We start from the raw sequence: 15,451 nt of genomic DNA on the forward strand, positions 1-15,451 counted from the left end.
TCACAAACAAAGCCACTAAAAACTAAAATCAGTGTGAACTCTCAGTTAATGTCCTTTGATAGCTGGAACTTCACCGTGCTTTTCAAAACCATGGCTGGCCATCCGATGCACAGAGATTGAGGGAGAAGTGCAGTCTCTGAAGACAGGCTGAAAGTAGGACCTGTGTACTTTTTACCCTTTCTGATTATCCTGTCAACATGAAGTTCTCTATGCCTGCACCTCTGCGCATGAATTTTTCAATGGGAGGGGCTCCCACATGCAGAAACTAACCGTGTTTCTAACTCTTGGCATTGTAAGTTAAAATAAATTCTTTTCTCTTCACCACTTTATAGTCAAGTTATGGGGTTCAAGTCCTACATACTCCATGTCCATTCTGACCTCATTCCTTGGATTCTAGGCGCGAATGGAAAGGTACTGTTAAGGCCCTTGCTAAGGGGTATCTGTTTTTTCTCAACAAGTCAGTGGAGTGACCTTTCAGAACCACAACCTCGGTCATGTTAGATTTGCTGCGTGCTTTTCCAAGTGGCAGATGCTCCTCAGACACTGCATTCTGTGACAAAGGGTTTTGTGCAGGCATGGCAATCTCAGTGTTTGCTAACACAGTCCTACACCAGCAGAGCACCTGAGAACCAAACAGCTCTGACACTGCTGGAGATGTTGTTTGGAGATGTTGCAGGAGGCTGCCTGTTGGAACCAGCCAGATGTGTACGTGGAATGAAAGAGGTGATGGATTTCTGTAGCTGGTCGTGAAGCCAAGCAGCCCCGGGCAGTGAAGGCAAGGATGAACTTTGGCTGACGTGATTTCATTAGAAGCAGAAGGAAAAACAGTTGCTTGCTACCTAATAGCTGTTTTCCAGAATTAGCTCCCCTGCCACACGGCCTCATCTGGGGGGGAGTGGATAAAAGTGAGACTGGGTGAAGTCAAAGGGACTCAACTCAGCACGGCTGCCCTCAGGTAGATCTGACTGCAAGATCAGCCCGCAAGCGTGGGAGGCTTTTTGTGCCACTGGACTCTCAGTGTGGGAGGCTGGAACTCCAGTCCCTCAAGCAAGGAACAACTCACGGAGGGCAAGTTCACTACAGGAGGAGAGTTTGGAAAATCCCCTCCCTTTTCAGCGCGCCACCAAGGAAGCAAAACTGCACGCCAGTTGACAGAGATGCTGCCTTGCTAAAATAGTTATTTCATCTCCAGCTAACTGGTGGCACTACACACACATTCCCCTTGGTGTTCTGCTAACAAACAACACGCTCCTCAGGGCCTGACCTTCTCCAGGCTGGCCAGTCCTGCCAGGGCTTCGTTTATGCGTGTGGCACATACTTCAATGAGCCACACTGGAGCAGGCAGCTGAAACAGGCCTTTTCTCCTCAAAAGGAGAAGAAAGGGATTGTTGCAAATCATTCCAGTGCTATCAGAACCCCGTTTTCCTACCCAGCCCCATGTCTTACTAAAAGGAATGTGCATGGTTATTATACCGATTCCATGTCGTCACAATTAGATCCTGAAAAGAGTGTGAAATATGCTTTTCCACATAATTTACTGTTTCCCTGTGATTCATGAAGCCTCTTTTCACATGAATAGTTGGTCACTTCTTGTTTATATATCACCATGGTACACAGCTCCTAGCAGGCCAAAAAACAGGCACAAAGCTAACATTTAATCATTAGAGCCACATGCAACCTTCCCCCCACCCTCACTCCCAACTCCTTGCTTTTCAGCTACTCCCATAAAAAGAAGGTACACATATTTTATGGGGGAAGTAGTTCCTAAAAAATAAATCCCAACAGTTTTACCTTCCTTAGCACTCATTAGCAATTTTTTTGCTTCAAGCTTATTTTGTGTTTCACATTTTCCAGTGTAAAGAAAACAACTGAAGAGTCCCTTACAAACAAAGTGAGAAGGTGGAGAAGGAGGAATGTTCTTAGTGCATGGTTGCTGGGAAAGGCAGCTTTCCAAGTACAAATTTGTTTATTTCTCAGGGGAGATACAGTCAGGACATCACTCACCAGTGGTCACCTGAATTAGAAAGCACCTCAGCATGTTCTCAGAATAGCATTTCAGCTTCTAGACACTTGAATGACACTTAGTTTTTACAGTGCAGTAAACTGAGGTACAAATTATTTTATTTACAGTGACTACTCAGTGAGTCATTGCTCAAGCAACTCTGTAGTCAAGCTTTGATTTGCAAAACTCCTTCTCTGCCTTCAACTTCAGCTTCTTGAAGAAGGCTGAATGATGATCTCAGTGTGACAACATCCGTGGTGGTAAGTGTGGATCTCCGTGTGTGTGTGAATATTGGTGCTTTCTGCCAGGAAAGTTGAAGACCACCTTTTCCAGTATTTTGACAGTATGCAAAACAAATAAACAAAATCAAACAATTATATTTGTCTTGACAGCATCACACCATGGCAAGCCAAAAACATATGAGAACAGAGAAGTCAGCAGCAACTTTTAACAGCGCAGGAAAAAAACATATTGGCTTAAGACTGGCTATGAATCCAGCCCAGTAGGTCGTGTGACTCTACAGAATGAATGCAAAAGAAAAGAGAATATTTGTTGCTGAGAATACATGAGGACATTCATCTCCTTTTTACCACAAACCCAAAGCAACATCAGGTTTTAAGGCTGGAGAAAAAAAATAAAAAAAGCTGAGTGTTTTTTACCTCATATAGACATGAGTCAAAACCAAAGCCTCAAGATCTGAACTTGTTAAAGAAATAGAAGCGTAAGCTGTGACGTTTTTGTTTTCCTTTTTTTTTGTCAGCCAGGTAAAAACAGGAGGGACTGAAACTTTTGTGAGTGTTGGGGGTTAGGACATGGGAGGAGAGAAGAGGACAAAGGAGAGAGAAAAACAACTGCTCAGAGTTGGCTTTTCTGATTCAAACACACCTTAGCAGCACTCCGTGGAAAGCAGACTCAGAAGTGGAAAGAATTTCTGGATCCAGATCAAGACAGCAGAAATATCTTAATCTTTGCTGGGCCATAATCTCCTGAGAAGGCTTGTGAGAATTTGATCCTGTCATTCCCAAACTAGAATCTTAAAACTGATTTGGACCAGAACTATAGTCAGTTTGCAAATATTATTACTTCTTCCTGTGGGGGGAAAAAAAAAAAAAAGAAGAATTAAAAAAAATAATAAAAATGGAAAATAATTCAGCCAAACCCAAAGTGCATGGACTCATTACAAGATCAGGAAATCAACTCTATTTAAATCCCTTTCACTCTCCAGCTTTAATAGTGTGTGTGTGTGGAAGCAAGCATTTCACAGGGGTTCATTCTGGTCTCCTGCCTCCATCTCCCCACCCCAACCCAAATTCTGCATCCCAATGGTCACTATTTGTTATTTCTTTCTGATTAGCCTTGTCAAGCCTTTCTCTCACTAACCACCATTTTTATTCTTTTTTGTACTGCTCACTCCAAGACTTCTGTGGTCTTCAGTATCGCACCCTTGCACTCTTGTGTTCAGTCCATTCCCTGCTTTGCTGACTTCTCTGGTGCCAGCTCCCAGTGCTGCGTGCTCCTTTCTTGTGAGCTGCTTTGTTGTTCTCTTATTTTGTCTTCTCTCATCCAGTCTTCTGACTTCAGGACAGAATGTTGGCTGAGTTCACCCAACATTCTGTTTGCTGTTTTCTTGTGCTCTCTCAGCTCTCATCAGAAAATGTGAGCTGAAGAAGGAAGGACTTGGGAAGAAGAAGCAGCCTCTCCTCTGGCACTGGCATTGGCACTGTGTGCCAACCTCTTCCTCCAGACTATGTCCTTTCTCCCTCCTTCCCCTGTTCTTATTCTCCCAGCTTCTGATGGCAATAGAAGAATAGTGTGAGATGAGGAAAGAGCTGTGGGAGACTTGCATTGGTTTTCCAGCCCCGTTGACACCACTGGAGCGGGGATCCACTTAAAGGAGCTGTCACTGAGGCTCCAGTGTCAGTGCACGTCTGGTGGGTTGTCCTTGGCTGGCTCTGGATGCCCACCCAGACACTGCTTGCTCACTGTCCTTCCTCAACAGAACAGAGGGAGAAAAACAAGAAGAAAAAGCTCATAGGGGTGAGGTACAGGGAGCTCATCTTACTGTCAACAAAATAGGTTCATGTCAGGGAAAATGAATTTAATTTGATGCCAATTAAAATTGAGTTGGATGGTGAGAAACAAATTAAAAATTTAGAAAACTACTCTCCCTGGCCTGTGGTTTTGGGTGGTGGTTTTTTGTTTTTTTTTTTTGTGTGTGTGTGTGTGTGTTTTTTTGTTTGTTTGTTTGTTTGTTTGTTTGTTTGTTGGTTTGTTTTTGGTTTGGTTTGGTTTGGTTTTTTTTTTTCCTTTCCTTTCCCTTTCTTGACAGGTAACTAACTCTCAGATACTGAATTCACTTTGAAATGAGTAGAATCCATATGGCTCAGAATTACCAAAGCAATCCATGGTCTGATCTGGAAGTGGTGAAAACACCTTTCCCAGGGAACACTAAACCCCTGATTATTCAGAGCAAGTTTACCTAGGTTTTTTTTTTTTTTAAATTTTCCTCTAAGCTAATGATGGTAAGCCATTTGCTCTGCCTCCCTTTTGCTCCCTGCAGTGCCGCTCTCCTGGGGAAACGCATAGCAGCAGACCTTCAAAGGACAATAAAGATGACTCTACAGCATGGCCATTTATTATTTTCCATTCATTATCTTACATGTCAGATATTGCAGCATTGGAAAAATAATATTCATATTTCACATTATTAACTCAGTCTTAGTCCAATATTAAATCATTATTTCCTTACAGTACTAAATTAAATCTTACGCTGCTGACGGATCATTATTCTTCCACAAGTTTTCCATTTCTTCTATTGAAAGACACAAGCTGCCTCTTGATAGTGATTTGTGCAATGAGAACCAGTAATTTTCTACTATTTTTCCAGTCAATTCAGGGTGTGAATTGTGCACTTTGTGTGCTCCAATGGGTCAAAGTCCATTGCATTGTCTTTCCTTAATGAACTTTACAAGGATACAGTAAGCTTTGAAAATTTCTGTCTATGTCTGCTGAGAATTTTTGATTAGACACTTTTATTTACACTCTTTGTTTTTAACCTTAGTTTAGAACCAAGATTTCCTTCTATTCATTGGCAATCATATTTGAAATACAATTGCTGAGATTTAAGTCCTAGATCCTGCAAATGCCTGTTTTGACCACTCTATCTCTGCACATTTTATCTTGTTTTATTGTGTACTGGAATGAGGTAAGACTTGGAATTTCTAATGTGAAGAAACCCTCCCGTAAACAGGACCATCGACAGACCTCTGACACATGGAGCACACATCAGCTCCCACGTTTTTTGCCTTATCTGCATCCAAGCTGCCTGGCAGCCTGTCAGCTTTGCATGGAATGAGCCAAATAATGTATGAGTGATTAATTCAGGACCTGCATGATTTTATTCACATTTGTGGCTGACTGTCAACAGGAACTAAAGAGGACTCCACACTCGAAACACAGAGGCTACTGCTCTGGGAGCTGCAGCAGAGGCAGTTGTTCAATTTTTTACACAAAGTTAAAAATTTGCCAAGTTAAATACCTCTGTTTTCTAGTGTATCCTACAGCAGTGACATTTGTGACATTTTCTTCTGTATAATCTTAATAAAAAGTGTTTGCCATGAGTTTTGAGGTTATATGATGCAGGACAACTTGACAGAGTGGCACAATGCTTATGTTGTCACACTAGTACCAGAGAACTGTAGGATCCCAAACAAAGATATCGTTAGTGGAACGCCACTGTGCAAATTAACCCCAAGCCCTCACCCTGAGGGGCAAGGGAAGTTATGACCACATAACTGAAGTTAACAGCAGGACAGGAGAAGCAGTGACACCTTCATTCTGGAGAGCCACATTCCAGCCATGGCTACTCCCCTGGTGATTTTATCACTGAATTTACAATATTTGATGTTTTCTTTAATACCATACCTCTTGTGATCCTGGACATCTCAGATCCTATAAAGCACAGTAAGAAAGCATGATTACTTATTATTAAAATGACTAAAGCCACCCTGTGACTTTTAAAAATGCATGAAGATCTTGGCATATTTGATGATAATGTCTGGCTAGGATTTTCTAGCATTGTCAAGCATGTATATATTGGGGCACCAGTCTATGGGCCATTTAATGAGGGGAAAACCCAAGGGTAGAAAGGGGGAAATTCCTCAAACCTGTCAAAGGAACTCCACACACCACATTGTTACCAAATCTGAACCTAAAGTTGAATGACATGTGATACCATTTCTGCAAAAAACCCCCAAGTTCCTAAATTGTGGAGGAAGTATTCTGTTCCATCAGCCAATTTTGAGCATTAAGGACACAGGACTCGTGTTTGAAGATGTGCAGTAAGATCCACACCATAACCGTCACTAAAAGAACGGCAAAAGTTTTGCAGCACTGACAACCTCCTCCTTCTCTGTGCAAAGACATATCAGAAATTTTCACTAATAAAAAACCAAGAAAACTTAAGATCTTTCCAAGTGTTCTTTCAGTATAGCATCTGAAGTGAGTTTAACACGATGCGCAAGAGGCAGCTACAGAAAATTCAACAATAAAAGGCCAAGACAGTAGCACAGCATCTCAGGAAGCACGGCTGAGTGCCAGATGTGTCCTCACTGCGCAAGTGCGCTAAAACACTTCTCTCCAAGACTCAGAACATCATAATATATGTAAAGTGGGGGAGGTCACCCTGCAAATCTGGAGTAAAATGATAGATTTGGCTAGAGAAGTTGGCAGGATGGCGTCTGAGATGGAAGCACCATGTTCCTAACTGGACTCCAGGCTGTAATACTTTTCAGCGTTTTTCTTGATCAGAGAGGCCTTTCTGAGGGTGGTATAGCTGACTTTCCCTCTAAGCTCCATTGTGAAGAAGGCAAGACATTAACTAGAAACAATAAGCAAAGTCCCAGCCTTGCTATTTAACAGCAGGAGTAAAATCCACTAGCAAACTTTGACTTGCAAAGTCAGCAAACACATCTGTTCTGGTTGATTTCTGGATGCTTTCATAACAGTATGTATTCTTTTCAGAGCACTGTGAGAAACATGACTGACCAACAGGCTTTCTTGATTAACAAACCCAAACCAGTTGGCACTCCAGTTTTGCCTTCTTTAAAGGAAAAATGCATTCATTTCATGGAGCTCAACAACAGAACGTCTACAAACAGTGGATCAGCTCTTGCTGTAATGTAGAAAATATTTTTAAAAGTTGTTAACTGACATTTCTAAGCTTTGTCCTGGAGATGGTCGTGATTAAATTTTGAGTAAAGACTTTAACCCACTTAGCAGTTTAACCAAGAGGAAAAATTTGACCAAAACATATAATTGCTACAGACAACTGAGTTATTCCTCTGAATACCAGCACGAACTTCTGCATGCTTATGCTTCAAAATAAATATCAACTATTGGTCTCAACACACAATCAGACAATCGATCGATCAATTGATCATCCATTTGAATATTTCTTAAATATTGTGGAGAGTGACCGTGTCATCCCTGCTTTCAGGCCACCCGTTCTTTGCAATATTTGTTGAAGAAAAAACAGGTTGAAAATGTGCACACACATTGTGACCATGACATTTATATTCCATATTGTTAAAACCAAAATGAGTGCAACTTGGTGCTCACCCTGCGTGTGATAATCTGTATTCTTCTGAGTAGTCTTGTCATCCCTGTGCACCATCAGTGTCTGGAGCTTACAGGAATTTTTGTTTCAATCTCTGCAAACGAAAAATTATTTAATCTGAGAAGCAAAAACATTTCTGATTCTCAGGAAGATGATTAGATGATACATTATCTTTGCACACAACCTCTGGATCCTCTTCCATTTTATTTGGCAGACACATAAAGAATTCTGCATTGTGTATCTAACTTGTTTTTAATACTAGTGAGGCAATCAAGCAAGAGTAAGTTCATCATCCTGATTCAGTGGTATCCCCAGCAAGCTCCAGGGAAGCTCCTACAACATTCTGCTCAGGATGCTCAGGAAACATTGGCATTTGTCAGACTAATGTATTTGGGTGTCAACACGTCAACCTTGCAATGCTTCCAAGTTTTAAAAAGCATAAACTTCTATTTTAAAATTTGATTTAATTTTAATTAATTTTAATTTTATTTGGGGGCTTTGGATGTAACTTTGAAGGACAAATTCTCATGTCATGTTATTTTCTGAGATGAGACCTTCTTAGCAGCAGTATAGTAATAATGAGACACAAGTTTTTCCCTCACCAGTGTCTCCAGCTAACAACTCATCTCCCTTCTCCAGGGCACCACCAATAGAAAAAGTGCTGACACATCCTTCAAAGAACTGATCACAAAAACTGCTCTTGATTTCTTGGTATATTTCCAAAACCATATAAAGACAGATCTGTGTGCGTTATATTCATTGTGGTCAAAATTGCAAGAAACGTGGAAGACATTTTGAGCTGCAAAGAACCAACAGCAGAATTCCTGCTGACTTCCTGGGAGCCAGTGCTTCCCAATCATGCTCTAAATATGTAACCTATGATCATAACAAAAGACGGGGATGGTCAAGTAATGGAATTTTTTAAATTATTGCCACAAAAATAGACTGACCATGTATCACCATGACCAGTCATCTTCTGGAAAATTTATGCAGCAACATTGATGTGAACACTTAACCAGTGCCCTAATTTGGTAGTAGTACAAGAACTGGAACATCCTTCCAAGTTCATTCAGCAAAAACAGTTCTGTTTCTCCCTGTCTTAAAGAGCCTCCTACGGCTTTGTGTAGAGGGGGTCAGCTAGGACAAGTTTCTTTTTAAATGCAGAGAGGCATTTGATGACCATCAATGGACCATTGATGAAAAAAACACGCCATTCACTTTGGCTTTTGAAAGAAGACAAAATATTTTAACTTGAAGGACGGGAACAAATGCTAATGATTTGACTTCTGATAGTGTTCTGTACCTATTGCTACAGACTCATTATCAAATTGGAAAAAAAAAAAAAAGATAATTTTGTGGCATTTTGTTGGGAATCATATTTTTAGGATATGTGTATTAATAAACATCTCATTGTTTTTCTAGTGCTCCCTGCTACACTGTTTAAAATCGTCATCTGAAAAAAGAAGACTAGTTTGAGTGTTTATTCAGTAATAGTTTGTGCATTTTATTATTCATTCCAGACAAAGGAAAGCATCAAAAAAATGCTGGTTGTGTAAGTCTGAAATGTGAGGAATCACAGGCAGTATAAGCAAATGTGAGTCTCTGATGCATATCAAAATGGTTATAATTACACAGCATTTAAGGTATGGATAAAATATCAATACCACATCTATCACAGAAAAATATTGTTACTATTATTGCTGTCATAGGATAATAACTATAATTATTATCACAAGAATGATGTATCACTGAAAGGAGAAACAAATACAAAACCTGAGCAACTCAACAAACACAAAACTTGATATTTCAACTTGGGTGGTTTTTCTGTGATGTTCTGCTGTTCAAATATGACTCTAATTCAGCAGCAGGACTATTAGTTTTATGTGGGCTTTAAAATTAATAAACAATGAAAACAATGGTAGCAGATGAATCTTCTTGAAGCCTCAGAAGAACAATATTCTTGGACAGAGCATAGAAAACATTTTTTGTCAGTTCCTGCAAGAACATTGAATTGAATAGAAGGCATGAAATGTACCCATGTAAAAAGCGTTTTCCAGTCCAGTGTCTTTTTGGCACACTTATGGACCATTGATGAAAAAAGAATGCCACAGATGATATAAAATCTTTCTTTACAGCATTCAGGATGTCCACGTGAAAAAAGAAAAAAATTAAGACAATCTCATCCACCCATTAAATCACTCCTGCAATGGAGTTTACAGCACCTAAACTAAGTCCATTTGACAACTGCAATGACAATGTATGTCATCTGAAAGCGAGCATAAATTATATGAGTCTCCCCGATAAATAATTTATATTGGTGGCCAATTCCTTCCAGGAAGAAAGACAAAATCTTATCACATGTTCCCTTCATCCCAGGGGTAGGGAAAAATCTGTGAGCTCAAACGTGGGCATGGGAAATTGAGGAAGAGCAGAGTTGGTCTCAAGTGTTGTAAGGAAGTTTTGGTGTGAAAAGGAATTAGGCTCTCTAAGGTCATGTCTGCATGGATGATTTCAGACAGTCAGGAATTAACCTCACCATTTACTGAGCTGGCAGGACATGACACACTTCTGATCAGAAGCCAATGTAAAGACGCACAAAAAATTCAAAATACTGAAGTGATCTCAGCCTCTGGAATGATTACTGCTTTTTCTTTGTTTTGCCACCTAATGATGGAAGTGAAGGAATTCAATGTTTCAAGGAATTCAAGGGTAATTTGTCAATGAGATTCTTACAGCAAGGAAAAAATTCAAATATTCCCATATCTTAAGTATTGACAGTACACAAAGAATATGTTGCCCATTATTCCTTTTTGTGCATGACTTGCACATACCTGGTCTCCGACCCAATCTAGAATCCTGTAGTGGAAGCAGATAAGGAGCCAACATAAATCTACAGAAATACAACACAAATGTGTCAGACCGTATGATGCCACAATATCCAGTATCAATTCTGTGCAAACTACTTGCTGCAAATCACACAACTCACATGAAGTAGAAGGGGTAAAATAGAGCGGGCCTGACTAACAGCACAGAAAGACAGCATTTTAAACACTGGGTCTACCGGCTGCCATACTTTTAAAGTCACTTCTAATACACGCAACAAACTGTCCAACCCATGTCTTTTATTACATAACAGGATTTATGGTTGATTCCTAATATGAATTATTATGAAGATATAGATAAAATGTTTATTATATGAGCTTTGTTGATGTTCTAGTTCCTGCATTTTGTTTCTGAGGATTATTTCCAGGGTTTCTTGTTCCTCTCATTACAGTCTTGCCAAAATTTAACACTACCAGCCAGGCCTCCGAGGCAGATCAAGTTCTACCCAGCAGATATACAACATGCCATTTTCTCTTCTATGTCATTCACCAGCCTGCACGTAGGAATAAAAAAAGAATTTAAAAAAATGTGATGTCAACTTCTGGGAAGACAGACTGAATTTTGCAAACTTGTCCCTGGCTTTAAACTGAAAGAGAGTGGGCTCAGATTGGATATTAGGAAAGAATTCCTTTGTGTAAGGGTGGTGAGGTCCTGACACAAGTTGCCCAGAGAAGCTGAGGCTGCCCCATCCCTGGAAGTGTCCAAAGCCAGGTTGGACAGGGCTTGGAGCGACCTGGGATAGTGGAAGGTGTCCCTGCCCATGGAACTGGGTGAACTTTAAGGCCTCTTTCAATTCAGGCCATTCTATAAATCTGCGATTCCCTTCTCCCAGATTTCCACAAACTGCATTCTCTTATGGTTAGATAGAAACGAAAAATATCCCTAAGATTTAAAGCTTCGGATAAAGTATGGAGATGGTGGTAGATATTGTATGCTGCAAAGCTCACCTACTCAATAGGTCTAGTTTTGCTGTATAAGTTAATTTCTTCTCTGAGACTTAGAGTTTTGAATGTAACCCCAGCTCCCAATCTGGTCTTGCCCTTCTGTGGTCTAGTCTGTAATTTTGCTTGCAGGGTAGAGAGGAAGAAACTGTCAGAGGTAAGAAAAAAAAAATATGTACAGTTCTCTGTGAACATCACAATATTCAAGAGCTGAAGTTAAATAACATATGATCTAATGGGAAAAAATATATCACAGCTGCCAGTGAAATCTTACTGACTCCAATCATAAACTCCAAAAACTGTTTTTGCATAGTGTTGCAAGTCAGAATACAAATTTATTAGAAGAAGGCTGATGGACACTTAAGGCTCTAGCTTTGAAGGGGAACATTTGGATGTCTTTAGTAAAAAAGGAATATTGTTTCATGTACAGACCTAGAACAACATCAAGAAGTTCATTGAGGAATCTGCTCACACCACATTTCCACAATTAAACACACATTGTGACAAAGCACTAGGCAAATAATTTCCTTTTACAGTACCTCGACATTAAAAAAACCCCATGGGGGACATATATGTCATCTTTGGTGCAGTTACAGAGACAAAACATTTCACTAGTTTAGGAACAGAAAAAGAGTAGGCAACTCGTTAACACTTAAGGAGTTTCTTGTCTGCCAGAAAAAATGGAAACTGTTCAGTCAATCAAGTATGAAAGGGAAGACTGGATTTTAATCCATTTGCAGGGTAATGTCATCATCTAGTAAAACCAGCACTGTTCATTTCTTCAGTGTACCTTTGTGTATACAATAGACAAAACCTTTGGGTTTGATTACAAAAATGAAGCAAGGAAAAAGATTTAAATAAAAAACCTTAAATTTCTGCAATACTTGTTTCATACTGCCAAATACATATACAAGCATTTGGTGTTCCTTATTACTATAAGAAAGCAATTTATTAAAAGTGCCGATGAAAAAAAAAATCAGTTAAATAAAAAAACCCAAAGCACATCCAAATAACAAGAACCACAATTAAAAAATGCCCATAAGCTCACCATAAGAGAGATAATTCTTAGTTTATTTATATATACCTAAGCATAAACACTTATTTTCCCTCATTTCATTCAGAGCTTCTCTACAACTAAGGCCTCAGTTCTACAATCAACAGAGTGTAGGCACAGAAATTCCACTCCATCTGCTGCTAGCAAGACTAGAAAGACCTACAAGTGATCCAAAGTCCAGTAATGTCAGTGGGGAGTTTTTTTACTTCCTTCGATGTACTTAGAAAGGGCATGTGAGGTCAGCAAGCTGCACTCCTTATTCTGTCAGAAATTCCACTGAGGCAGTGCAGTATCAGTCTCCACATAATTACATACATCTTCTTCCTGAAACTGAGGTCAGTCACATTAATCGTAATTTCATGAGAAAATGACTTTTGGAATTGAACTAGTGCTGTAAAATGGAAATAAAATACATACTATACATCGGTCACGGCAATGTTTTGCGCTACCCTAAACAGATGCACTGTTTAGTTTTTAGATTTTTCTGTTCCTAGAGCTGTATTTGTTTATAAATGCCTGACAACACTCTCATGTTTCAGTACTGATTCTTCTGTTATACAGGAGAGCCATACAAGATATACAAGCTTCTCAGGCTCACCTGAAGAAATCGACTTGGGCAGATACTTTGGAAATAGAGATGGATTTGTATCTATAAACAACTAAATATTTGTCTCCATTTTTTAAAATATCAAAAGTAATGATGAATCACATTAAGACATGGCACTAAATTTATAAGAGACATAAGAGGGAAATGTTTTCATCATTGCTGCAGTTATCTAGGACTTCAACTATAGGCTACTAGAAAATATAATGAAAGCAAAATTCCAAATAAAACAAATCCTAAATAAACCAATTTTTTTTTCCCCAAGGATTTTTTTTCCCTCTCATATTTGCCATCTGATAATAGTAACAAAATAAATAAATAAATAGTAGAACATCATCCACAAACATTTCTATCAAGCATTTCAGATCAATCTTGACTCAATGATACAATCCAAAAAGACTGGAATATATTCATTATTTGCTAGATGGAGGTTTGCAGCTTCACAAATCACACTGTATCATCAGCACTGAGAACGTCAGTCTCTGTTTTCCTCTGAGGTTGGCTCTTCTTTTAATAAAACCTTTAACTGTTTCTGTGCACATGAAAGGAAAAGTTCCAAACTATGCAGATTTCTCTGACGAACAACTTCATCAAGCTGTTGAAATAAAAGAAAAAAAAAAATCAATCAACTTCAAGAAAACCTGAAAACAAATGCCAGGGTTTGTCAGCAAAAATCCAACCATATTCAACAACAAAAATTTAACAACTAAAGAGCCTAAGTAATTTCAATGTGCATATATAATTTAATAACAACTTTTCAATGGAGTATTTGAGTTTCTCCAGAATAAAATGCACACAAAGCTAAAAGTAACTTTAAAGCTGTCAAATTATACACAATCTATTTGAGAATGCTAAACAGCCTAGCTGCCATGCTAGGTAAATCCCCACAGAAATTACAACTGTTGCTTTTATAAAAAATACTTCTTCAGCTTTAAAGTGATCACTACCTATGACTGCATATTCAAAAATTCAAAGCCTACTGGTAATTTAAATGGCAGCATGCTTAAGTAATACTCAGAGAAAAGTCAATATATTTGCTACTTACTTAGCTTCTTCCTACATTTTATCCCCTAATGCCAAATAATCTGAAACATACATATATATATACCCTTGCAGTATAGACAACCTTCCCCACTGAAAAAGGTAAGAACACTATAGAAAGATTTGGCAGGTTATGTCATATAAATGACAAAAATATGATTTACTGAAACCATATTTGATAACATCAACGATAATCATTTACTGAAAAGCATTTGAACTTTTTAAACATAAATTAATAAATAAAATGCACTGTAAAATTCCTTCCATTTTAATGTCGAAGTTCAGATGTCAAACAAATATTATCAGAACTGAGAGACATTTTCAATCTGACTATCCTTCAATCAGCCCAAATTCAACTAAATACCCATATAAGGATGACACAGGGTGAGACAGAAAGGCAGTGGTACAAGGCTAATGTGGCATAAAAGTTATGGCACTCAAGGGAAAGGAAGTAATGGAATTTTGAAGAAGTTGGCATTTCTGTCAGACTATTGTGCACAAGTTCATATGCAATGGAAAATGGTAGGTTTTTAAAAAAATATATCCTGACTCATGTATCTCGGACTCACAGCTTTAATTACAGCTTTCAGCAAAAGCTGATCTGTTTATCAATCAGCAGTCCAGTTAATTGCTCTAACAGTCACTTGAATGCTCATTTTGTTTTATAACAGATAGACTATTTTTAAAAATATCAACAAAGAATGCAAGGCAAGGATAGTGACAGCTTCCCACTTCATTTTGAAAATACACTCAGGATAGTTGCAGCACTGTGATTTAATACACAAAGGGACACATTTTTATGACCCTGTGCTTTTCTGCTCCGTAAATTCCTCTAATTTATGCAAAGCCAGGTAGTTAGAATATTTTGGCAATTTGTTTCAACAGAGAGGAATATATCAAATCTAGTTACCAGCAGAACACATAGGTATCTTCTAAACACCACACAATCATAAAACTCTTCTTCAGTAATAGAAGGATAGAATCACAGGATGGTTTGGGCTGGAAGGGACTTTAAAGACCACCCAGTTCCAACCCCCTGTCATGGGCAGGGATAACTTCCACTGGACTAGGTTGCTCAGAGCCCCATCCAACCCCATCTGAGTGAGTTTCTAGCTCTGCAAATTTTCAGCTGTCCAAAATTTTGCATCTCTCTGCAAAAGCAGGGCTCCATACACAGCCTGATGAGAACCTAGCCCACTGATTTACAGCATATTTTTAAGCAGATCTAATTCAAATAAAGGTCAGAAAAGTCTGTTCTTAATATATTCAAGTAACAGCTACTACTGACAAGAAAATGGAAGAAACAGCA

At 38.8% G+C, this 15,451-nt stretch overlaps 1 protein-coding gene across 4 annotated transcripts in view; it reads right to left on the minus strand.

Moving 5' to 3' along the window:
• Positions 1–9,290: 9,290 nt before the first annotated feature.
• The window catches only part of CCDC91 (coiled-coil domain containing 91), a 114,563-nt gene continuing 108,402 nt past the window's right edge, over positions 9,291–15,451 (minus strand). For 2 of the 4 annotated variants that reach the window (XM_058420411.1, XM_040063199.2), the window contains one exon: positions 12,405–13,696. In XM_058420411.1, the coding sequence (XP_058276394.1) occupies positions 13,577–13,696 (120 nt within the window). In that variant the 3' untranslated portion in view covers positions 12,405–13,576. Of the gene's footprint in view, positions 13,697–15,451 lie in introns of all 4 variants that reach the window. The other 2 variants (XR_009207801.1, XM_040063198.2) reach the window with 2 other exon arrangements.

The sequence above is a fragment of the Hirundo rustica genome, chromosome 4 (genome assembly GCF_015227805.2).
Source record: "Hirundo rustica isolate bHirRus1 chromosome 4, bHirRus1.pri.v3, whole genome shotgun sequence".
Taxonomy (NCBI): domain Eukaryota; kingdom Metazoa; phylum Chordata; class Aves; order Passeriformes; family Hirundinidae; genus Hirundo; species Hirundo rustica.